The sequence below is a fragment of the Anticarsia gemmatalis genome, chromosome 17 (assembly GCF_050436995.1).
Source record: "Anticarsia gemmatalis isolate Benzon Research Colony breed Stoneville strain chromosome 17, ilAntGemm2 primary, whole genome shotgun sequence".
Classification (NCBI taxonomy): Eukaryota; Metazoa; Arthropoda; class Insecta; order Lepidoptera; family Erebidae; genus Anticarsia; species Anticarsia gemmatalis.
Window position 1 is genome coordinate 10,768,688 of NC_134761.1, and position 26,388 is coordinate 10,795,075.

A 26,388-nucleotide genomic window follows, 5' to 3' on the forward strand; every position below is an offset into this window, starting at 1 on the left:
CGTATTTAAATAAAATAAGTAAATATTATATGAACAAGAAATGGTTTTAATTTGAAATAGCCAATTGACAATAATAACATAGGTACCTATTTTACGTTAAATGTGGTATATTTTTGAAGTAACTACATCACTATTTCTTGTTCCCGGGGAAGGGAACGGAAGCAGGGCTTGTTAACGTTACCAAATTCACATTATAAGTATCGTTAAATAACGATATTTTCATATAGTTAATATTTTACCGGTAAATAGAATAACGATAATTGAGTATCGGATGCAATAAAATAAAGGTAACAAGTAACGTTAAAATTAACGATATTTTTTTCGTTACTTATGCGTTGTTGCCAACGCGTGCAGCGGGCTAGCGAATCACGCTGACGCCTGGGCACCGGCGCGGCGCGGGGGCCGGGGGGTGAGGTACGAACGCAAGCGCATTCGACGCGGTGAATCTGACGGTGTGGCGAGTTGGCGTGTCTCGTTTTAATATTTTGTAAATTTTATAGGTAAATAAGTGTCTTTTAAAATATGGGCCGCAAGAAAAGAAATACGGTGTACCGTTTCTTTGAATTAAATGTAAATAATTTGAGTTCCAAATGTTTAATAAACGATTGTGGAAAAATACTGAAGGTAAGTACCTATACCTATCTAAGTAGTAATTATGGAACAATTTTTTATCATATTCCATTCAAAATACGAAAATGTAAAAGGTAAACGATCCGCAAACAGGATTTTTGTTTGTAACTTTCCTGGGCATGATTCCATATCTTTATAATATGAGATCAAATCCCCATAAGGCACACACTAGTCAGTGGCGTGCTATTTGATAGGCCTATGTCCAGGAGATACAGGCTGATGATGATGATAATAATATGCCGCCCTCGCCTAAATCCATCTTTATGACTTCATGTGTAATTCTTAGTTTACCTTTTATATTTTCGTATTGTGAACGAAGTACCTATGTACATATTATTATAGGAATTGGTAGTTCATTTTATTAATTAAATGAAACATCCAGTACGTGTTCAGTTGATTCATATTTATTACTTATATTTTTAGACCCGACCTCAATTTGATTTCTGGCAAAATTACGTAAGTACCGGTGGTAGGTAAAAGATTTCCATTGGGGTAAGTCATATTAGTGTGATATTAGGTTTATAAAAATGCTTTCACGCTAATATTATGATGTGTCATTATTTATATTATGATGTGTCATTATGCTTAGCACTCATTTTAATGGAGAATGTTACTAGGTATGCCAAACCGCTTTAAATTTTGACACAGTATAGGTATTTTATAAGCATTTAAAGTTTCGAAAAAAATCGAGTCTCGCTAACAGCCGCGTGAGCGGCTGTGTCGTCATATTACATTACCGCGCCGCGCGGGCCGCGTCCCGCTTAGTAGGTATTAAGTCGCCAATCGTTGTTGTAGGTGTAATAGCTTGCGTAGTATTTTGTTGTGTTTTCGTCCGCATGTATAAAATATTTTATAATAATAGTAAATACCTACTATTAGATTAATAAAATGGATAACGGATTTGAAAAAGGGCAATTGGATAATCTACCTAAATTAAATGGAATAATGGTTACGATCACTGCATATTACCTATAATGAAACAATTTTTAACCGAAATAATCGCGTACTTATTGATTTTACATTCTTCCTGCCACTGTAAAATCAATAAACTCGCGATCAATCCGGTTAGAAATTGTTTCATTATAATATAAAGTTATTTATTATTATTACTTATGTACTTACCTACATTTACAATATGATTTCCTAGAATTTGAATTGGACATTTTTAAAAGTATTTAGGAATAATTTAACGCACCGAGCGCGCGACCACAAGCGGACTATGTGAGCCAGGCTGAGCGGGTGTTAAGTGACGTCACACCGTCACGGAGAGCTAGCGTCGTGCGGTTACAACTTGTTTTACTTATAAATCGAAAACTAATTGACGTATCGAAGTAATTCTTTCACCAGTATTTTTTATTTTGAGAATATGGAGTGCTAAAAATCAGAATTAGGTAACATTCTCCATTGTGAATTAAGGAGAGGGATTTTTCACCTGTGATATTTCGTGCTATCCACCACTGCTTGGCTTAACTTGTCCTATCTGTCAGCAGCAGCACCCCTTCTAACAATAGATACTAAACAATCAAAAATATATATAATAAACTAAATATAATAAACTACCGACGTGAACCCAACCCTTACTATACTAGGATTGCTAGTATTGTGAGAAATACATAATGCTAATAATATTTTAAAGAAATAAAATTAATTGAGTCATGCATGCATTTGTTCCATTCTCAACTCTAGAGCTATTTTCACTTGCACGACGGATGGGCATGTATAATACACATGGGCATGTATGATACGCATGGGCATGTATGATGGGCATGTATGTTTATTTCAGACGCAGCATGGTGCTAATTTAATGAAACATCTTAAGCATATGCACCCAGAAGAATTTAAGATCATTACAGAAATAAACCACTCTACACCGACACAGAAACCAGTGACTGAATCTGTCCTGAAGCAGTGCACGGACTTGATAGCCATTCATGGCCGTCCGTTTTCTTTGATTGATGATGAGGCGTTTCAAAATTTGTTGAAAATGATTCCTAATAATACCGAAATAATAAACGCTCAAAAAATACGCATGAACATCCAATCAATGGCAGAAAAACTTAGATATGAGATGGGGACGAAATTACAGGGAAAAATGTTATGCCTTAAAGTTGATATTGCCTCTATAGGTACAAGATGTTTTTTTGGTATTAATTGTCAGTACTCTGAAAATGGACACATTATTTTAAAAAATTTGGCAGTAACAGAAATTTTTGAACGACACACGTCAGATCATCTCAAAGACTTGTTGTTTTTCAACCTTCAAAGATTCCGCATTGATATTAAACAAATATATAGCATCACTACCGACAATGGGGCCAATATGATAAAAATGACGAAATTGATTAATGACTCTAACACGGCTGACACAGCTGATATTGCAGAAGCAGGTCAGGTTTATAATGTTAATTTATTTACATTTATACATTTAATAAACATATATAAACATAATAATATATAATACATATATAAATATTATTAATTACATACACATAAACAAACTAATAACAAAAAAAATGATTTTTTTTTGTACTTACGTAATATTCTTTATGCACGCTAGACTAAACTATTTTATATTTGTTAAATTTTCTTACATAAGTGAATTATTGTATTCTTGTGTGTGAGAAACGACCTCAGCACTTCGCTTCAACTATTTAAATTAACACTAATTGAACATGCAGTTTCTGCAATTAACATACTCACACGTTATGTGTTCATTGATTTAATTTCATTACAGGCACAAGCTCATCTCAAATCTTTAATGTGTACCATGAAGATTCAGAATCTAGTTTGGATACTGATCAGGATACAGAAATGGAAGGCAACACAACAAACGAAACAATAACAACATTGTTTCTAGAACATCTTGGAACAGAATTCCAAAATACTGAAGATGGGCCACATGTTCAAGAGGAATATACTATCGGGCTTGTGCGCTGTGCTGCCCATACTCTCCAATTGGCATTACAAGATGCATCAAATAATTTCAATGTTCGAAATCTGATTTCAGAATGTAGAGAGGTGGTTCGACGTCTCAGAACTCCCCAATTTGTAAGAATATTACGACAACAAAACAAACCCATTCCAAAACTAGATTGCGCTACTAGGTGGCATTCTGCAATTGATATGGCCCAATCGTTGATTACTTTAAAAGAAATATGTTTAACAAATGAACGATTATATTTGCCATCAGCCACTTGGGTGTCTATAGAAGATTTTGTGACATCCATGACTCCCGCAAAAATTTTAACAAAAAAACTTCAAGAAGAGCAGTTAACTGTAGGTGATTTTTATTTAGAGTGGATGTTATGTCAATATAGGCTTGCAAAAATTAACTCTGAAATTGCTACAAATATCATTTCTAAAATGAAAGATAGAGAAAATGCATTATTTGGAAGTAACACTTTTATAAACGCAATATTTTTAGATCCCCGTGTAAACTCAATTTTGTCGCCAGATCAAAGAAGCCAAGCTAAAGCGAATTTAATTAAATTATATTTTCGGCATTTAAAACTCCAAAATATTGAATTAGAAAACAACCCAGTGGATACAAATAATGACGTAAATGAACACTCAGAAGCTAGAGCTGAATTAGATGACTTCCTTAATTCAAGCTACGTTAGTAGATTTAGCGACTTAACCTGTTTGTTAAGGCGTAACGATCCACATGGTGATTTATTGAATAATTTACAACAAAGTTTTCAGATATTCCTTGAAGAACCATTATTAAAATCATCGGAAAATGTGTTAACGTATTGGGCCAAGTCAAAACTAAAATTTCCATTACTTTTTAAACTATCAACAATAGTACTTGCTACACCTATGACGCAAGTTAGTGTAGAAAGATTATTCTCCTCTTTACGATTTATTATGTCAAATTATAGATTCTCAATGAAAGACCAAATCATTGATGATATTTTGTTCTTGCGCAGTAATAACATTTTTGATAAATAAAAAAAAGTTTATTCTGAATGTTTTTTTATTATTTTTAAAACATCTTCCCAGAAGCACTCTAAGTTTTCTTCTGGCACTTTATTGATTAGGTACCTAAAAGCCACTGCTTTCATGTTGTACGGACAGTCGCACATAGGTAGTCCTGTCTTCTGTCCGCCTAAAGTCACCATTTTCGTTTTTCCTTTTTCATCTGTAACGAATTGAAAAACATTAATAGTAAGTATTAATACACCAAGTAAATGGGTACTATTTAAATGTTTGTATTTTTACCGCGTGGAACGTTTACGAGTAAAGCAGAATACAATGAGTGTCGTTTCGCATCGTGTCGAGTGCGCACGATGCAAGAAGTATATGCCAGAACTCTGTCAGATAAACACCATTTGACAGGGTTCTAGCATACACTTTGAATCGTCCACACACTACAAGATACGAAACGATACGAAAGGGTGGCTAGCCTAATATTGAATTTTACTTTGCCTATCCCGAGATGTAGTAGGCGTGAACATAGATAGGTAGATGAAACTAAAGGGTCTAACTACGGCTTCTGTACTGTTCGAATCATGATATTCTTGTTGTGCGCAAGGTGTTCAAAATATCTTACTAATCATTGTTTCATATTTAGTCTAAGATACATTATGTAAAGATAATTTTGAAAGCTTTGTTTGGAAAGATGTATTTGCACGCCTTGACTGATTATACAAAATGAAACAATGATTTTAATAAGATATTTTGAACACTTTGAATGCTTACAACAATATGATGATTCAAACCGCGTATATTAAATTGCTTTTATGTTGTTGACTAAGCTATTACAATTTGATGCTGACTGTACTAGCCTAAATTTTGCTAAAATTATTTTTCGTACGTAGGTACTTACTTGTTTCACTTTCATTGCGTTCTATTTTTTTTCTTTTTGGAACCAAAATGGATTGTGACTCATTATCATCATCCGACTGTAAAGTAAGAAAGTAAATAAATTACTACTTGTATCATACAAGTTGTATGTATGTATTTAAAAATTAACTTTAACTGTTGGTCTTTACCTAATTCTCATAGGAATAGGCTATAACACTTAGCATATCTATGCCTACGAGATTAGAGCGGGAAAGCTCTGCTACGCGCTACGAACTACGGCCTTGCGCTCCGCTTAGCTCGACTTGGCGGAGGCACTACCGTGCTCCCAGATATTAGTGTTAAATTAACGTAATAGTTTACCATTGCCAAATAATTCACAATTAATAAATAATTACCAATATTTAAAATGTAATCTTTAACTAGAATCATTAATCTAATCGAAATAGTACGAAAACGCCTATCCTTTAAAAATTACGCTCCGATAAAAACGCAACGTGAGGTAATAATAATGAAATAAGCCCGCGACAGACACATGATCTTACTTACGCATGTTTCTGTCGCGGCGCGAGCCACGTGCAAGAGCGAGATAGCGACAATATAAATTATAAGCTAAGCATCCTGCATAAGTATGAGTCGAACATTCTTCTACAGTTTGGTTATGTTTGTTTACTGTTTACATCTTTTGCGCGCTTTATAACAAATTAGAATATTTGTGTTTATCAGAACATTACCTATTCCTTAATAAATGTGTTTGTGCATAATAGTGAATGTATCAGTATAGAATCAGATTTATAGGTTAAACTCATTTCTATAAGAGTGTTCGTTTTTCCGTAATTTTTTTGGTATTTTATTGTTGATAAATACATTCTAAATGTTTAAACTCTCGCGTTGCATCAGTTGCATAAACAGTAATAAACACATTAACACGAACACGCATTTTACCTTAAAATGCCTAACGCACTCGCCGGTCGCTGACTGACTCAACACGCCAACCTGCAACCTGCGCCGAAACTTTAGGCATTTTAAGGTAAAATGCGTGTTCGTGTTAATTCCCGTATTCTGTTATACATAAAACATTCTAAATTTCTCGTATAATATGTTATTAAACAACCAGTGCGAGACAATCATATACAACAACTTATATACACACCCACAATGGTCTCAAAAATATAATATTATATAATAAAAGAAAAAAAATATATACTAAACACACTTACCATATTTTTTGATTTCAGTAGTCACACCTTAAGTTGCGTTAAATAATTAAAAATGCTGAGCACAAAACCCGTTCAGTGTCACGAATTGGCTCGGAATTGCGATCACAATATAAAATAAAACGAAAGAAACAAATGAATAGAAAATATCGGTAATTAACACTATTTATTTGGTAACGTTATCAAACCTTAGGTCGTGATCATGGTACCGTTAACATTTACCGGTAAAATCATTTTTAACGTTAAGCCAGCAAATCGGTAATAGATCACCAAAGTATCAATACCAAGGTAACGTTACCTTTGCTGTTAGCGGTATCTTTACATGATGTAGGTAACGATACCAGATTTTTACCGGTATTCAAAGCCCTGAACGGAAGTGAGAAGTTCCGCGCAAAATGTCAATACTTGTTTTGTTGGGGAGTCGTTTGCAAATTATTTCAGATTACTTACTTTAGGTTGTTATTTGCAATAAATACTAATGTAATCATTAAAACTGATCGCGATATAATACTGCATGGCATTGTGATGAGTTTAAGTTGCCGCATCACATACTTTAGTAAGGATGCAGAGGAAACCTGGATTCCCTGTTGCAAACTGCAGCATAAAAATGGTAAGTGGTGGTGGCTTATTGTGGTTTATTTTGATAATATAGTGTAAAATAGTGCTTTCATAATCATATTATGTTTATTTAACAGTTATATTAAAGTTTCAAGTGCATCAATATGTTCCATTTGTTGCAGTACAGGTTAGGGAAAGTGATACCAACAGTCCCTTGTAATATTTTGCAGAGAATTGTTTACATATCATTACCATTGTTATTGTCTGATGTTATAATGTGTTGTGATTCGTGTGACTTTATATATCTGCAAGATACTATTGTGAGAATGAGGTTCATAAACAATGAATGAGTTTTAGAAAATGTTTAGATAGAAATCACAAACCAACTATTTTAAATTTTTACTGTTCTGTATTTAATGTTCTGCTTTAAATGCTTATTCTGTGATAGTACCAGAATTATTGAGTTAATATCTTCAGATTTAACATAGTAAAATTAGACTTTGTTATAACAATATGCCTGCCTATGTTCTCCTGTGTAAAATCAATTTGTATTACTTGGTGAAAACATCATCCAAAGAATTGGCTGTAGTTATCAGGATTTAGGCAAAATAAATTATAAATTATAAAGAGTTTTCATTTTCATTCCATAATTTTGAAATATATGTAAAGAACTTACATAGGTAGCTGAATGCTGCCTTGAGGCACTCATAGCTTAGCTTGTGGTCAGTTATCTGGCCTTTTATGTAGTATTTGAGCTTTAGAAAACATGTTAAATGTCAATCCCAGCAGTTACTTTTAAGATAACAGTTATCCAGCTTTATTGAAGATGCTGTGCAAAGTGTAATTAACCCACCGGTACTTGATAGCAAGTTTTTCATTGCAGCCTGAATGCCCAGTGCTTGGTGTAGCAGAGCCAACAGCCTCTGATGATGACCCAGAACAACAGCAGAAAAGGCTACAGCTGATTAACTTTGGCCACACACAGTGGGGCTTCAATAACTGGAGTTGGGCGGTCACTAAACAGGAAGTGGGTGAGTGCAGTCTTACATATTACATTTGAGACCTTGACTTGCTGTAGTCTGTGGATCATATGCACTGAACATTTTATGGAAGGGTCTTCTAAAAGCAAAGCTTAGTTTCCTTTTTGCTAACTACAATGAATGTAAAATTGTAGCATGCATGGACATGCATCATTTCAAACTTTTCAAGTGATTATGGTCTCATTGTGTTAATTGAATTCAGATTTATATATTATTTATGTATTAAACCAATCGTTGCTGATCTGCGTGCCGCGCGCCGCTGCTGTCTCAGTGTGATTTGCCTTAAAATGTGTTATAGTAACCTAAACTGTTGTTTTAGATTTTGTGGACTTTACCAATGGCAAGTATTGTGCTGGAGTGGTGGCATTTGTTAACATAACTGTGAAGAGCTTCGACATACATCGAGAGAACATTGGCTATGCCACCAGTGTCGCCACCTCGAAGGGATTCGCTGTTTACAAGTCGAGAAAGGTAAAATTATGTTCAGAGTACATTTTGTATAGTATAATTTTAAAGTAAGTAATTATTTGATTTTTTCTAACAATGTTGTTTTGTATTCCAGTGTGCAGTAACGAATGCACTTCGCGAAACATTACTAAGTTTCGGCGGAAGTGTTGCGACCGAGCTTACCGAGCTCTTAGAGTCAACACGCAGTGAGATTTCCCCCGCCAATTTGCCGCCAGAGCCTCCCGCTATTGAGAACAATCAGAATGTGGCCAACAGGCCTGCTGCAGAGCCTAAGAACTCGCCACACAACCGCCCGGTCAGGAAGGACTCAGTGGATGTCCCACCGCCTAATGCCCTGCGCTCGCCCTTAGTGCCACCACAACCTCCGCAGCCCCCTCAGCAGCCACAGCCGCCGCCAGCTGTCAAGAATGCCCCAACATCGAAGCCCCTGCCCCTCGGCCCGCTGCCGCCCGGGCCGCCTGCCAATCGCGCTGCACTAGCAGGAACCGGTCGGCCGGCTCCCGCTCCAGCTCCAGGTGCCGCGAGGCCAAATTCGAACGTAAGTTTCGTTCTACAACCTGTCGTGGGTAGCATGGTCCCTCCACTGTACGGAGCGCCGCCACGTCTAACCACGCCGCAGCTCCCCCACGTGTTTCCGCCGGGAGCCTACTACGAGTACCCAGCGGGGCCCTGGCACTTCGCGTACGAGAGTTACGACCGACCACCCGGCAACGTCAACCTAAATTTTAACTTACCACCGAAGAACCTGGTGGTGAACGGTCGCGGGGGAATGGAGTGTCGCAACGCTTGCCGGCCTCCAGATGAGCTGCCGCCGCCGACTCAACCGTGCTGGATCAAACCGACGATATTTTACGATGGCTTCTGGACAGAGCAGAAAGTGAAGAAGTGGGTGGCGGAGCAGGTGGAGAAGCAGTTCCCGGAGGACTCGTCGCAGCCGTCGTCGTCGCCGGCCGCGGTCCCCGCCGACAGCAAGGCCTAGCCCCCTCCGCGACACGCACTTGTTACTTGCGCACAATGCGAGCTCGTGGACCCAGCAATACTGTTCTTCAAGCGCTCGTGAAGAGCGACCGGATATCATATCAGTGCTCTCAAGTGCCCGCAGGTGTAGTGTCATACGATTACAATAGTACAGTACCGTCGTGTCAATTTCTATGTTCGTTGTGTGCGAGTACTAACTTTGGTTAGTTCACTCTATTTAATTTTTATCACCGAGTTATTCTTATACACTTGTGGAATTTTTTTGCCACGTCGTAGTCTTACAGCGGTAGTTAACGGAAGGTAGTGAATGTACTGTAGATATATTAAACTATATTATTGGTAAGTTTTGAAATCTCAAAAATGGTGAACTATTTTTTAATAAATTTTTCGAAGTTGTATTATCTTGTAAGTGTTGACGATGTTTAGTGGAGTGACGCCTGCCTCGGCGTCGTAGTTATAGCGTTCTTACGAACGATTACGATGTCTTGTTTTATCAAGTAGGAACTAAAGACAAGTAGGACAATGTTAGGTCTGTAGGCGTGACACGCGGTACGACACTGTGTATGTTTACTTGGATACTGTTTTATAGTATGTTTAATCGATATACTTAGGAAAATTTATAGAAGAATGAGTTTAAATGTGCTTAAGCTTCGGTAAACTTGAGCGACGATACAGTCAATACGCATTATTTTATAGCTTCGAGATGTTTTTTTAAATATTCGTACATAGTGACGCGTGTCACGTTATGCAGTCGTATATTTAAGTGAAATAATGATGTCGACATAGAATTTGTGTGATTTCATATATAGATATAAAGCGAATGGATTTGCGTATTTATTAATGTCGAATTTTTCTCTGCATTTCAATGATACGATATTTTAAATATTTTCTTCTTATGATTATACTAGGAATTGGGTTGCGTGTGACTTGCGAGCGATTCAGCAAGGAATAGACCGTGTTTCACCACTTACATACATGAGCTAATAGAATAATGAAAATTTTGTCGCCGTTCACGAATATGGGTACAATTTGAAGGTGATGAAATAGGTCTTTGTGAAAGTTATCATCGCGATTTAGTTTGTGAAAACAACAGTTGCGCCTATTAAATGATTTACTACGGGATTTTATTGATTCTCTACGTTTTTCAAAACGATATTGTGGTGAAAACTTTCATATAAAGCAGGTTCACAATGCTGGTGTTAGGAAAGGAATTGCAAATGTACATAGACATTTTTATGTATGTATGTAGTATTGATCTAAGACGACGTGTGAACGTAATTACTTGTTTTTATTGAAATAAAATTGTTTCAAATTTCAGCATGTTTGATTCATATTTTTTTGTTATTATTTTTGGTTGTACCCAGTTTCTACTCTTATACTAAACGGCAGGATGTATTAGACTTATTATATCAATAAATTACTCCAAAATATTGAGCTACACGTATTGTTCTTGACTTACTTTAAAACTCGTATATGATCGACTTGAAATCGACATATCCTTGAAATTCTACTTTCTATCACCAAATTAATTTTTAACGCGTATTTTTTACGTGCTAGCGCAAAATTAATCAATCTAATAAGCCAATAATTTTAACAAAGCTAATTACTATTAGAATCAACACTTAATTCTTAAAACAGGAGCCTGTGAAGACCGCGGCGGAGGTCAGCGAAGAGGAGGCGAGAGCGGAGCGAAAGCGAAGACAAAGACAAGCTCAGGAAGAGTTCAGACTCAAACAACTTATGAAGCAGAATACCGGTTAGCATCTGAATATTATACCCAGTAGGATAAGCTGAACATGTTGGCAAACTATTTGTTGGGTATGTATAGCTTAGAAGCATTCGCAAACGAGGGACGAAACGCAATGCTTGCGTTATATGCGTTTTTCAATATTGAAAGAAATGCATAACGCACATACAGGACAAAAGAATATCTAGGGAGTGTCTGTCCTTAAAAGGGAGTATAAATCAGCATCATGTCATTATAATTAATTAACATACGCAAAAATAAGGTCGAAAAAGAGAAAGAGCCCTTAAGAATATATATGTTTAGCATATTCTAATTTAACCAGACCATGTCTATAATGCCATTATTAGTCTAGGCTATGCATTGCTGAAGTTGTAACAAATGGTTGTGATTTTGTAATTATGAACAATAATTAATAATAATTAATAAACACAAAGAAGTAGGTTTTAATAAATTGTTGTTAGGAATGAATTAATATTGCCACATGTTGTCTAGGTAGGTAAATGATAAACAAATTTTTGGGTTCGTATTTTCTCTGTAAAACAGTTTTGTCTTATTAAATGTTTTTTTTATGCCAAATTATTTTTCTTTCTTCTCCTTCGCTCATTCAAATCTTTATTTATCTTTTATTGCACGCTTTTCTTTACATCTTACGTTTTATCACTATTTATTTAACTAAGTTATTGAATAAAATTAACCCAAACAAATTGATTTAATTAAAACTAATTATAATGAATGCTTAAGTCAGAATAATGTTATTAAGGAATGAGGAATAAATAATTCATTCAATTAATATGTGTAAGTATTAAATAGTAGGTGCATTTGCCAATGTTTAAGGCCAATTTGAACTACCTATTACTAGCCAAACAAATTTTTGTTATCCAAAGTGATAAAAAGAAAGTGATTTCACTATGTGTCAGATTTAAAAAATACTTCTAAAATAATAACGGCCAGTTTCACAGCTGGACAAACTATCTGAGGGATAAAATAACAGTAGGTTAATGAAATAAACCGTCAAAATTTTTCTTTATAAGCTTTTAGATACTTATTCAGAGGTGATGAAACAATCCATAAAATATTTTTTAACACTTATCTTTTTTAACTCTCAGAATACATAAATAACAACCAGTTGTATAAAACAAACCTTATTTTCACAATAATCCATAAAATTTGTCCTCAGAAGAGAAACAAGAATTGAGTAGAAACAGCAGTAGTTTCGACAAGTTGTTACTGGACATACCCACTCAAGACATAGTGATAGAATCCACCGGTGAAGACGCTACCAAGAGGAAGTCCCCCGGACCAGACGGCGGAGTGGCGAAACGACGCACCGGCTGTGTCAGCAAACTTGATATTGTGAAGGATCAATAAACTTAAAGCTTTAAATGGCTTTGATGTAAAAATAAAATATTACTTTGTATTGAAATGTGATACTTTCTATGTGAATATGAAGCAAAAATTTTGTTTTCCTTGTTTATACATATCTTTTCGATCGTTATTAACTTTGATAGTAGGTACGTTGTTATGCTTGTCGTGAAATCGCAATATTTCTACAAGAAAAACATTAGCTACTTCAAAATTTTCATGCTTAACACCACAGACACCCGTGATGTTGAACGTCACTTTGTTACAAATCAGAAGGTATAAACTAGTTTACTGTTTAATTTAAATGTGTACTTATTACTTAAAAGGATAATACAAATAATAAACACATTTTTTATGAATTTTATTTTATTCACTAACAGATTACGCATCTTACACAGGAGTATTTACATGAACGAAAAATACTAGTTTCTAAGTTATTGTACTCAGGTAAATTAAGAAACGAAAATGACACCCTACTTATAATAAGAGTTAAAACGAAAAGTCACCTTAAAACAAACAACTTAAGAGCTAATTTTATATTGACTGCTTAATAAGAGCATCTTAGTGAGTGGGCGACGAATACCGCATTTATTTCCTCCACACTAAGAATCTGATTGAAATAATAAGGTTCTACGTACCGCCAATCAAATTAACAATAATATAATCATAATATTCCGTGAATAATAATAATTTATTCGTGGTTGTAGGTTACATTGCGAAAGGTCGTTTTCAATAACTTAACGCCCGTAAGAGATAGCAAACCATAGTTTAATAACTAGTTGGCTAGTAGTTATTAGCAGTTTTCCTTTACCATTTCTATAAGTATTCGTCACCCATCCTATAAAAGTCCGATACAAAGTTTAATAAACATATTGAATTAAAAATGCTGATTTTATACGGGTAATATTAAGCAAATAATTAAAATTTAAGTAGTTTCCAATATGTCTACCAAACAGTCCTAAAAATATATTATTCGTACACAGCAACATCTCGGACTCACAACCAATAAATAAGAAATATTGTTATTATGAAGGACTTTGTTACATTTGCGGAGAAACGGTCAGAATGATGCTTTAGAAATGTCGAATAAGCTATAATATCAGATATTTTGTGCGACAATTTTAATCAATTTAGGGACCAAAATGTAGTGTAGTCAGATTTATCTTGGCGGCAGAAGAAAACCCCACCAAATAAGTTATCATCAGGCCGCCCTTCGTGGCGTACGTTGGCCAAACTTACGTATATATACGTACAAGCATAGATATATGCGCTGATGTGACCAAATCAGCGGAGTAGGAAGAGTACCTAAAGCATGTTTCTGAAGCGCCGACTTATCAGAGTAACCGGCAAATTCTTCTAAATCAAATTCTATAATAGACAGGCAAATGTAACAGAGTCCAGAACTAATAGCTTCACATAACTACAGGCGTGGCTTAACTGCGTAATGACGTCACAACGATGACGTAACAAAATAAAAAAATACATCCACCAAACGTGTACAGATTTTAAAGCTTTCTCTAATTTATATTTCCATTGAAAAAGTCCTTATTAAAAATTAAAATACAACATTAACATGATAATTTATTTAGGTGGTGATCCCATTTTTCAGTGCAGACAAAACTGGCTAAAAGCTATTTATCCTATGAGATATTTTTGCTCATCTAATAGTGGAATCACCCCTTTACCCCTATTTCTTTTCCATTAAAGTATAATGAAGATAAAATTAGTTTTCTTTAGGGTAAATAGATTATCATGATAACATACTTATTGATAACCTTGCCTCATTGGTACTAACACAACTAGGAGCTACAAACGTTATATGTTACATACATTATGTATGTATATAATTATATATACAAGGACACGAGTTTATATGTACGCATAGTTTATAAGTGTCATAGAAAACTAGACGCGGTACTTTTTAATACATATTGAAAGATATGTATGTCTCAATTTTATATATTAGTTAGTTATATGTGCGAGCGAGATGCAACTAGAGCGTTAACAAATTACGACTCTATTTTTAATTATACAGAGTGTTCAGAAACTTTGTATTTGCTACAAACTTTAAAACAACACCAAGTATAGTCGACTATTTTTTTTAATGCTAATAGTAACTTACTAATCGACTATTTAGTTATAAAAAGTACCCCGTCTATAAACTACTAGTGGAATTAAACCACTATATGTATTTAGTCGACTACAGTCTATAGTTATAGTGTGTAGTCGAATTGATGATCTCAGATCATAGAATACACTTCAAAAGTATAAAGTCCTAAGCGACATAACAGTATAAGCACTTAGGACCTTTCATGTAGGAGTAATTAACTTACGAGATATACTAAGGATTCATAAGTTGTTAGTTATAACGGCAGTTTTGATTCCCATCATGATTTTTAAAATGTTTTAACTAACAAAACACGTTCACGAAGACTTCATAGTCATATTGCACAAATACTATATTAAAAATACTAGTTATTGACGGTACAAAATATTTCGGATACGATTCTTTAGGCACTATGGAAAAGTTGATTATATTCATTTAAAGATCAGTACGGGAATTCATGTGTATTTTGAAAATCGGAACACACCTAGCCCATTTCTACTTTTGAAACAGCAATATTTTCATAACCCATAACCCATCCCACTGCTGGGCAAGGGTCTCCTCAAGTAATGTTTCAATGCCTAAATGCGTCAATCTCTAGGACTGTAGTATTGATAGAAAGGAGGCTTAATCCAATAGGAGTTGAGTAGTAACCATTAAGTGACAGTTATACACAGGCTAGTCATATTAGTTACTTTTAAAAGTGTTGATTTTCAAAATACATCCTACATATACACAGACTTACTTATCAATGAGTTAAATATACGTTTAAATAGGAACGATACTATGTGAATAAATATTTCCTTTATATAAAGATTAACCAGTCTGTGATAGTATAGTGTGCCTACTGATATATGAAAGTACTCTAAGTACTAATAAACGTCGTGTAAGTTCTGATTCGCTGTCTCTTTCACTCTTATGCAGTTTCAAAATTGTTTGAAAGTGACAAAACACTGTATTAGAGCTCATACGACGTTTTTTAGTAAAACAGTTTGTATATGTATAGATACAGTTTAGGATTTAGTGCATGTTTAAAAATATTGTAATAATATTACGCCTTTGATGTTAGTAGTAATTACTAGCGGATGTAGGAGGATAGGGGGTTGTCTATGGGTCCCCTAAAAGTTTAATTTCTAAATCAGGTTAAACTCCGACCATTAGGAATTTTAAGACTAATTCTGGATGTACCATTGGTAATAACTGTTCATAAAATGAAACTTTTGCATTACCCTATTCTTTCCTAATACAGAGAAAAACGCGATGATTCGTTTTGAAATACTTGAGATCTGAAATTAGAGGGCCAATTTTTACGAAAATAAGTTAACTGAAATTAGATTAGTATGGGAACAACAATTTTATAACATTTGATCGAATTTTATTTACTAGAATAAGTCCTCTTATATCATGATCTCAGGCTGACTAACATAAAAAATCATCATCAGTTTTGTTCAGGCGTAATATTAAAAAGGTTACATTACATATAAAATAGTTATGTATATTATATTTCATACTACAGAGTACAAATGTTCATAGTTATTCAAGTATACCATAAATTGCCATTACTGATACATACAGGCAAAGTTACTTTTTAATTAGAAGAAACAAAGTTATGTGAAGTATTACTGTTTTTTATATGTTATAATGTATGTAAATTAAAGCATTTTCTACTATTGAAATCCTATTTAGCAGTACAACGAAACTTTCACATTTATCAAGCGCAAAATTAATATTCAGTATAACTTATTCATAGGATAATTTTGATTCCTACAAAGTAACATACTTTGTTTTATGCAATGTACTACCGGTTATATATTGTAAAAATTGTGTGTAAAACAGCTAATTTTTTTTCTTGAAAATGCTTTAATCTGTATACATCTTAACATATCAACATCAAATGTATAGTCAATATAGGTCATAGGAAGTATAAATACCGGTTTCACAGTTTATAAACACGTATTAGATAGCCAATCAGCTAGATAAATTGACAGCAAATGTATGCAAACAACTGTCAAAATTCCGCATGATACGGTATCTAATACTTATCTGAAAGTGATGAAAGGGCCTAAGACCGTGTCCAGAAGGGGCGAATTTGTCGTGTTACCGAGATACTAGACACTCATACATCGTGTCCACAAGCTTGGCGGGAGTTCAAAATACGTGCAATACTTCACACATTGCTTTTGCTACGCTCCTTATGGAAGGAACATATTTCGCCTCTTCTGGCCAAGGTCTTAACTTGATCTAAGATAACAGTATTTTAACTACTTAGTCTTGTTCACAATTTGCGCTAATTTCTATTCTACTCCCAATGTGCTAAGGAAAATGCTATACAGTTACTAAATAGTGAAACACTGTTAATTTAGTTTTCAAGTTTTTTGTTTGACCTACATCGATGAAATAGTTGGTTATTCCGTATTTACGTATCTGTCAAAGTGTACAGTACTATCTCAAATTAAATGAGACAGTATGACGAATACGCAAAGACAAATAGTGAAGCCACAGTGTAGTGTCGAAGATATAATACTCACATAACTTACAATAGTACAGTTGTGTAGGATAGATGGCGTTGTACGTAGATGTTGTCGCCACGGGGACTATAGCAGGGGAAGTTCGTGAACCGTTGGCCGCTTGTACGTCGGATAACGTCGGCGAGTTGCACACAACGCAGTGTTCTTATCTGTTGGCAAGAATATTATTAAGTATAACAAAAAATATCATATCATTCTACTTACTACTACTAACTTATATTCGACCATTTAACTTAGTGTTTGAAAAAAATTGAAGCAAGTATTCACTTAAAAATAATAAGAGTCATATAAACATAAGTGACGGAGATGTAACAACGACAGTGTTTTTTGTCGTTAGTCGCTCTCGTACTTCTCATTATAAAGTTTCGTCTTGCCGAAATTGTTATTGAATTTTAGTAGGTAAGTATGTATACCTGTGTTACTAGACGGGCACCTCCTCGGCCTCCTTCTCCCGCTGGCGGACGGCCACGGCGGTCTCCACGAGCAAGTACAGACACTTGAACTTGTCGCGTTCACCCTCACTGCTCGTCGACGTCGGTACCACCTGCACACAACGCTTAACATAAGCATTCCATATATCTGACAATTATTTAGGCAGTGTTCTAAAGCTGCGTCTACGCTAGAGGAGCCGAGCACAAATTTGTGTAGCGTCGAGTGATTAAAGAGCGTCGAGTGATTAAAGAGCGTCGACTGATCGCGTTTTTTGAAGAAATTAGTTCTCGGTTCTCCTAGCAGGCTCGGCTTCTAGTAGACGCAGCTTAAGAAAAGTCCCTTTACGTTCGGCCAGTGCGGTAATTCCCAGGCCTATTCTGTTTGTTATTTTGGAAGAAGACCCTTGTTCAGTAGTAAGAAAGATAGGACACATAATCGCCTAGTGTGTGGTGTGGTTACCTGCAGTCGTCGGCGCAGTGGATGTGGCAACTGCGGCAGGTGCGCGAGCTGCGGGTGCCAGCCGCCCGCGCCCCCCGCCCCGCCCGCGCCGCTGCCGCCCGCAGCACTGCCGCCGCCCGCGGCACTGCCCTCCTCCGACTCCGACGTGCGAACCGTCACCACGTTAGCCGTCCTACTGCAATAAACAAATGCACTATATTACTACAAGAAACATAACATTATTACCAAACCAATACACTGCTACTGCTACATTTGGTACTAATATAAAGTCTAGACTGAACCTAACGCACTATAGTTACACATTTTAAGACGAATACTTAGCTGCGTTTTCTTCAGAGATATTTAAAGTTATTTTAGTATTAGTGGATTATTCTTCTTGCACATTAACATTAATTAACTATTACACACGTAATACCGAGGGATATGATTTATTCTGACTAACAAAATTGCAACGGTTTTACTACTATCCTGGGGCGAAATCTTCAAAGAGAAAATGGTATCTAATTACATCATCAATTTTAATTATGTATTACTTAACCTCGGATTCATATTGAACTATTCCCACAATGAATATGAAAACTAACGGAAAGAATATATGTTACTAACTACTATGTTATAACCTAAGCAATCAATATTATGCACGTCGTGATTTGCTATTACTTCATTACAAGGTAATAACGTTAAAGACAATGTAAATGTCGTGACTTACATGATCTTTATTACAGTCATATACATAATATAATTATTTAATACATAACGACACCTAAGTCACTTAACCAGTTTTCATATTAACACAATATTTAGCCCTCAAACTACATACTAGTTTTTTTTTAATATATCTTCTTGTTACTAAGTTATCTGTTTACCATAGTACAAGCTCTGCTTAGTTTGGAATCAGATGACCGTACGTAAGTTGTCCAATTAAATTTATATATTATTATCTAAGATTAAAAGTAAAGGCGCCTGCCCTGCCCTCATGGCAGGGCAGGCGCCGATCGAAAAGTTTACATACAACTTAACCAGTAGTCTGGTAGTCCAAGAGACCTTTGCCCAACAGGACATTTAAATGATTATAATAAGAGACAATTAAAAAAATCGAGGATGGAGAAGATACAATAGTATCTCGCTACATTTGAGCCACGAATGGGGTGCGTTTAAACTACAAACATATATTATGTTAGAGCCCGACTCACCCCCTGGCCGCGGGATGCAGCTCCCTATCCTCGGGTCCGTACCTGATGACGGACTGCCACACGGAGGGGTCGTATTTCACCTCCTCCTCGGACACGGCGCTGGACGAGTAGTCCTCTTCGCCGTCGCCGATTTCGTCGCCATCACTCCGGTACACAAGCAGTCCGTCGCTGTAGTCTTGTCCGTCGGCGGTGCGGTCGGCATCGTTCTGACCGAAATAAATAGTGTTATTAATTATGCATTATAATAAAAATATGATGTTGTATATAAAATTTGTGAATAAAGTAAAATAAAGTAAACTCTCAAGGCAGGCTGCTTCATTTCAATACACATAACAACCAAAATTGCACTCAACTTAGCAAAATTACGACACTTATTAACACAATATGGAAATTTAGATTACCATTAGCAAACCATAACATGAGATCTTCTTGTTATGTAAATGCGAAACATTCAAATTGAAAATGAATATTCAGTAGTATAAAGTCCTCACCTCGACCTCAACTCCCTCCCATGAAGCGACGACTACGCCAGCATTGGCCGATGTGCTGGAGGAGCCGGGCTGCTTGCGGCCGCGGCGGGAGATTGTGTAGTGCAGCGGGTCGTGACCCTCGCGACGGATCATCTCCGGCAAGATGCGCCGACGCGCGTTTATGAACCAGTTGCATACCTAAGACAAAGAAAAGAACATTAGCTAAAGGATTACAGCACGAAATCTAGACGAATAGAATCCAATGAGTGTGTCTGTATTGAGTTTATTTATGTTTTAACCTAAATATCCTGCGCGATCTCAATACAATAAAATCGTTAAACAGATTACGCTCAATCCAGTAGGAAGAAACCGCAGTTTCTTGCTATGTAAGCTGAATATCAATGACGGAATGAACATACTAACCCCGGTTTCCTTTACTATACATTCGTTCGTTTATACGTCAAAAACTTTGTACGAGACGCAAAAGATCCATTCCCAAAAATATGTTTCCTATATACGAAAATGCAAAACCTCACCTGCAAAACTGTCAAATTAGCTTCCTGACTTAAAGTTATCTTCTCAGCGTCACTCGGATACGCGTTGTATCTGTGATCATAGAGCCATCTCTTCAGAATCTTGACTGAAGGTTTGGGCAGGTTTCCTCTGCGCTTGCGAATAGATACGATGCCTGGGGGCGGGGTTGGCTGTCCACCGTGGATGAGACTAGCGCGCCTGGATCTGTCGGCCTCGCCGTCTGTGCCGCTCTCATTATCATCCGTTGACGATGTTGACGGGAAGCGATCGCGGCCTGAAAGAAAATAATCGAGTTAGTTATGTCCTGGTATCATATGCGTGGGTACGTTCAACAATATGCCCTGAATATGTTAACAGCTACTTTAGCGTTTGGGCGAGTGGTACCGAGACCGTATTTACATAACGAGTTGCGGGGTATAAAAAACATATTCTATGGAAATTGTACGAGCCATAGCAATCAAATATAGTATACCGAGGGGAATATAATCCAAATAACGAGCCCTAATATAATACACACTTGAATACGTCGTGTATATTTTAACATAAAAGTGGCCAAATTCGTTTCCTTTTAGCTTGGTTTAAAAAGTTATCAGTATAAAGCCGAGTTTATCGTTTATATCTAAACCGCAATTTCCTAACGCTTGGTCCACACGTATTTTAGTTATATTTGTTATCTGAGCGTTCATACTCGAAGAGCTAGAGAGCTGCCAGTTATTGTCCCAGTTGCAGACTATTCAATGCAATTCAATCAGTCCGTATAGCGAAGTTGGGAACCATCGCTCGTAGAATATAACTAAGCCATAACTAATCCTATAGATAACGAACTTTATTTTGAGCAGATAGTTTTCCCTCTGTTGAGCACAGAATTCTTTAACAGGGAAGGCTTTTAGGTACATAATCATATTTGGAAAATGGTGTTATAGATTCACTTTTACAGCCTGGTGTCTCAAAAAACACTCTGTTTAAAGGGATAATGACTTTATTGTTAAGCGTAAATGATAAGTGAACAACTCTGTCTTATAGTAAAAAATGAGCCGTGATTTTGAATCCGTTAACTTTCGCCCCCTAATAGGGAGAAGTGTGATTTATTCTTAGTTAGGATGAATACGTGATGGGCACGACAAGTCACGTTTGTTTACAGCGCGACCCGATTCTACCGGCGACTCATGAATTTTATACATTACACGTTCTCATTCTTACAGTGTTCTCAAATAGGATTGTTTTACACAATCCTTCGCCTTTGACGTTTTCACACCGGGCGTATTTCCGGCGCGACACCTGCTGTTATACGAGCATAAACAAGGGTGAGAAAACGCGAAGAAGTGGATTTCGAAATGTCTCGAGTTGTTATTTAAAATACCGTTAAAATGATGCTAATGGTTTATACATACATAAAATCACGCTTGTTATAACAGTAGGTAGAGGTGCCTGATCCAAAGAATCGAATCCTAGTCGAACTCTTCTACATTACCAACCGCATGAAAAAGCAGACATTTATTTTAAAAAGTAAATAAACAGATATCGAGCTAATTAGCAAATTTACTATGCGTTTTCAAATCTTTATAAAGTTCAGTACCGACAAATTCTTCCTATTTATTCTTACACACATTAGGTCAGGACCTTGTTTGTAAGTGCGAGCGAGAGTATCAATAAAGACTGACGTAGTTCGTATGTGTGTAGGTAATGGCTGAACTATAATATAAATTTCGCACTAGTATAGCACCGCTATCGCTTCAGCTCTATAGCTCCAAGTTTATTGTAACGTATAGCCGACGTATGTGTTATGTATGGCGACGTCAGCACCGCGATAGGTATGTTTACTCAGCTATTACAACAACGTGATCGTGTCGCCTTTGATTTTGTTATTGTTTTATATTATTCCTACTGTCACCTTTTAATAATTATGTAGTTAAGTTGCATGGTTTGATTCACAATTTTAATAAAACAGTGTTTTGGTTGTCGAATGTAAAAATACCTATTTAAGGACATAACGAGAGAGCCTTTATTTAGATATCTCTGTGTATTTTGAAAATAAACTAACTGTATCGAACATACCACCGTCAACTGCATAATCCTGGGGGACACTGTTCTAAATTCAGAAATTATTGTGCCCTTCTATAATAAATTCTTGGAATATAGCAGCTAATAGTGTGGAAACCACGACCACCGCTATATCGAGCTTTTAACTCAACACCGAAGTATCTCAAGTTCATCATACATATTTGAACAGAACAGCTGTGGTTAAAACAATGTAAAGAGACAAGACGAACGCACATCCTATGTTAACTCAAAACTTTGAACACAGCTTCAGTGTTTAATATTTAAGGAGAGCGCCAAAGAGAGTGGCTCTAATAAAATATTCAAGAGAATACACTCTAAGGGCGCATTTACATAGCAGATTGCGATACGCGTCAAAACTTTCCATTTCCTTGTTTATCCGTTTCCTGGCCAGTTTATATAAAACTGACCGCCAAGGCCAAATATCGGTTAGGGAGGAAATCCTTTACAACCTGTTTCCGCGGAAGCACAGATATATCATTTATTATACTTTTTATTAGTTTTTTAGAATTTAAAGATACAAATGACCGACATAAAATAGACACAGTAAAACTTTCGTATGACAAAAATAGTTTTAGACTGTGGATATGTCAACAACCGTCTGCCTATCCTTAGGACATCACTTACAAAGTATTGTTTTTTTTATCTAGCCGACCTACCCCGCTTTCCGAGGTACATTTAGTTAGTTGGTAGTTTATCTATTCAATTGCGTTTTATATGAGTTTTAACGCTATTGAAAAGATAAACTACCGCTAAATGTACTCAGAAACTTGGGGCAATAATGCAGCGCAATCGAAATTCACTGCTAAATCAACAGGGGGCAGGGTCGAAACACCCCAATGTTAAAAAGGTTGAGCAAAGCTGTGGAACTATAATAAGTTTTGTTTCATTTTATTTTTGGGCAAGTGGTTAGTTCAGCCACTTTACGTTTACCGTTTCTAGAAAAGCTTCTTCGCACTTTGGCATTTTTACAGCTATCTCGATGTAGTAAAGACATCTCTCCCGATCATAACATTTGCACGTTGCAGTACAGTGACGCGGAAATATCGGTGCGCGATCGATGCAGGTCAACGGCCGGGGAGGGGAGGGAGTGACGCAACGCCCAAGGACAACCGTATTTACTCACACTAGTGAGATTTGTCGCCTTAGTGTAGGTTAAGGGTTTTAATGGGAACTTTTAGTCGTGGCAATGACATTTAATTCGCTCTTCGGCCATTATTTTTTTGTCCGGAAGTAGATTTATTCCCGAGAAAGGCTGGAGTTTATTAAAAACCCGAGACTCCATCAAATTTATGTTTATGCTCTTCGCAAATGACTGATTATAGGTTCATGAATTAAATTTACGGGGCTTGGAATCCTTGGTTTTCATTATGTTTTTATAGCCCTGTACTGTATTTCATTATGCAGTATTATTTAGTAATAAGATCGATTTTTTAATTATAAAAAATATTTGAAAAATATATTACCTGCCGCATTTAATATGCCAAACTAACAAGGAGATACTTAAATAAAGATTTTGTTAATGATTCAAAGAAAGTAAATCTAGATCTGTTCCGCTTTCACGACCTAGCCTACATTGTGCAACGACCAAACATTACAGAATTGGACAAATTCGTGTCGGGTCACGCAAAGTACAGGGTTAAAGCCTATGGCCTGAAGATCATGGGGTGGCCTAGTCCTGATTTTAAGACCAGCCTTACCGGTAGTTAAGACAAATTAAATAAAAAGAAATAAAGCAAAAATATATAAAATAAGTAACCTTAATTTATAGAATGTATACAGTATTCGCGTCTAGAACAGTTATAATTTAGATGTAAATATGTTTTAAGTAAGTAGAAACTGTCAACGGAACAGCATCGTAGAACATTAGGCGGTTGTGCTAACGACTACATACTATAAGGTTTGTTTCTAGTACTAGGTAAAATAACAAGAGAGATGTTTTGAAAAAAAAAAAAATAATATCAGAAAGTATACGAAAATAAAACCTTATCTCATTTCGCGAACGATGAATGAGTCCATAAATAGAAAACAGACGTAATTTTAATAAAAAACAAACAACTTTATTTATGTAGTTAAACAATTTCAATTTCAACAGTATAGTTATACAAGTCTAGACAAAATAGTATTGATTCTAGGTCAGTATTAGTAATGCTACGAGTGCTACGAGATAGACATGCAGCGTCAAGCGTCCCGGCTGAATATAGAGCAGTGAGATTCGTACCCGTTCTATGAGGGCGATGTAACCATCAACGAATACTAGTCAGATGTATGTAGCTACACATTATTTTCAAAACACTAAGCAATAACTAGGCAGATACTTTATTTGTATTTCCACAAAATATCATTGCATTGAATTATCTAGAAAAGTTTATTTACGAAAAACAATTCTAGTGTTTTCGCAAATGTAGGAATCAAATGACCCGTGTTAGATAGCCCATTTATCGAGGAAGGTTATAGGTTATATCATCACGCTACGACTAAAAGAAGCAGAGTACCAGTAAAGAATGTTACAAAAACGGGGAAAATCATGACCCATTCTTTCTTATGTGACGCAAGCGAAGTTGCGCGGATCAGCTAGTGTAGGAATAAAATGACCCGTCTTGACGAACAAGCCGTAAATAATTGTTCAAGACGGAAAACTTTTAAAAGGTATAACTTATACTTAAAGGTATAGAGTTTCTCAAAACGAAAAGTCTTTAACTGCTTTGATGACTGTATTTACTTTCCTTGCCTTAATAGACATAACACCCTTCAATCGAATACAAAACCTCGCGGGCGTAATCGCGGGCAATTATTTTAATTGCCTGTGAAATAAGTCCTGCTTTTATCGTCAAAGGTCGATTTTACTGGTGCTTAATTGAGTGTTAACTTAGAAATGAGAAGTGGGAACGTACGATTAGAAAGAAAATGCTTCTTAAATACTATTAAAAGTACTCAAGTAGATAGATGCAGATATCATACTCTTGACTCATGCCTATTACAGCGACATTAAATGCAAGATATCTGAACGATACAAAGGATACTTCTTGATACTAATTCATATAGGAAACACGAAGGAATTTTAGCACCTCGTATTCACACATGTCAAACACAATGTTCTAGCAAGTTCAATATTCTTTAGTGAAGTAATTTCAAGCTGTACACAAACAAACTCGTATTCTATATTACAAGTAGGATGAACTCTCTATTGTGGTTGACAAGCATTGTTCTCAAACACATTATACCAGTATGTCTCGTACAGCGTTGTCTTGTACTATGTATAGTGTGTATAGGCTTGACTACCTGACCGAGAAATACGAGTTTTTGTACAACTGCGTATGAATGGGTGTCCCATTTATACGTTTGAATTGATTTTAAAGTTTCATTAGTACAGGCAGGTACGTGGTATAGTAAGACGGTATTTTTAAAATCAGTCAATCGGATCTAACCTTGTCAAGGCAGGTGAACGGTCCAAATGGCAAATATTTTGCGGCTTAATTTGGAACAATAGTGTCAATTCAACAAATATTCTGACGCTAGGAACTAGGTATTTGGATGTATGTACCTACCTAATTAGATAAAATATTAACTCTGTTCCTCTAGTAATCTCTGAAACAACCGACCGGGTTTAGCATTTTTTCTGTCTCAGTCGATAGCGAACATATAAAGTAATATAATTAACGCACAAATGTCGTATGTTTAGGTAAAATATTCATACCTAATTGTTTCGGTTAGGTATACCGACCACACCTAGTCACTTTCGACGTTTTGAATTGCAAAACGATTTATCAATCGTGTTGTAGGTATGGTATAGGTATAATGTCGTTA

General features: G+C 36.0%; 2 protein-coding genes and 1 long non-coding RNA gene across 8 annotated transcripts in view; 1 reads left to right on the forward strand and 2 right to left on the reverse strand.

Annotated features, from left to right (window-relative positions):
* The first annotated feature begins 124 nt into the window (after window positions 1-124).
* On the forward strand, window positions 125-13,162 carry LOC142980022 (uncharacterized). Of its 4 annotated transcripts, XM_076125292.1 has the most exons (7): window positions 418-624; window positions 1,054-1,086; window positions 8,092-8,239; window positions 8,568-8,719; window positions 8,811-9,254; window positions 11,333-11,450; window positions 12,619-13,162. In XM_076125292.1, the coding sequence occupies exons 1-7, from the start codon at window positions 523-525 to the stop codon at window positions 12,807-12,809; spliced, it is 1,188 nt and encodes a 395-aa protein (XP_075981407.1). In that variant the 5' UTR covers window positions 418-522; the 3' UTR covers window positions 12,810-13,162. The 4 variants fall into 4 exon arrangements, with proteins under 4 accessions (XP_075981404.1, XP_075981407.1, XP_075981405.1 ...); XM_076125290.1 differs by lacking the exons at window positions 11,333-11,450; window positions 12,619-13,162 and having other exon boundaries at window positions 419-624; window positions 8,811-11,009; XM_076125289.1 differs by lacking the exons at window positions 8,092-8,239; window positions 8,568-8,719; window positions 8,811-9,254; window positions 11,333-11,450; window positions 12,619-13,162 and adding exons at window positions 2,414-3,017; window positions 3,365-4,731 and having other exon boundaries at window positions 125-624.
* On the reverse strand, window positions 4,644-6,788 carry LOC142980025 (uncharacterized). The gene is made up of 3 exons (XR_012959853.1): window positions 6,654-6,788; window positions 5,459-5,534; window positions 4,644-4,771 (listed from the first exon to the last, which is right to left on the reverse strand). It is a non-coding gene; the product is annotated as an uncharacterized LOC142980025 (long non-coding RNA).
* The window catches only part of LOC142980024 (uncharacterized), a 17,984-nt gene continuing 4,745 nt past the window's right edge, over window positions 13,150-26,388 (reverse strand). Inside the window, exons 2-7 of one of the 3 annotated variants that reach the window (XM_076125295.1) lie at window positions 20,526-20,797; window positions 20,011-20,187; window positions 19,562-19,725; window positions 18,327-18,501; window positions 17,849-17,979; window positions 13,150-17,584 (exon numbers count right to left, since the gene is read on the reverse strand). In XM_076125295.1, the coding sequence (XP_075981410.1) occupies window positions 17,857-17,979; window positions 18,327-18,501; window positions 19,562-19,725; window positions 20,011-20,187; window positions 20,526-20,797 (911 nt within the window). In that variant the 3' untranslated portion in view covers window positions 13,150-17,584; window positions 17,849-17,856. Of the gene's footprint in view, window positions 17,585-17,848; window positions 17,980-18,326; window positions 18,502-19,519; window positions 19,726-20,010; window positions 20,188-20,525; window positions 20,798-26,388 lie in introns of all 3 variants that reach the window. The other 2 variants (XM_076125294.1, XM_076125293.1) reach the window with 2 other exon arrangements.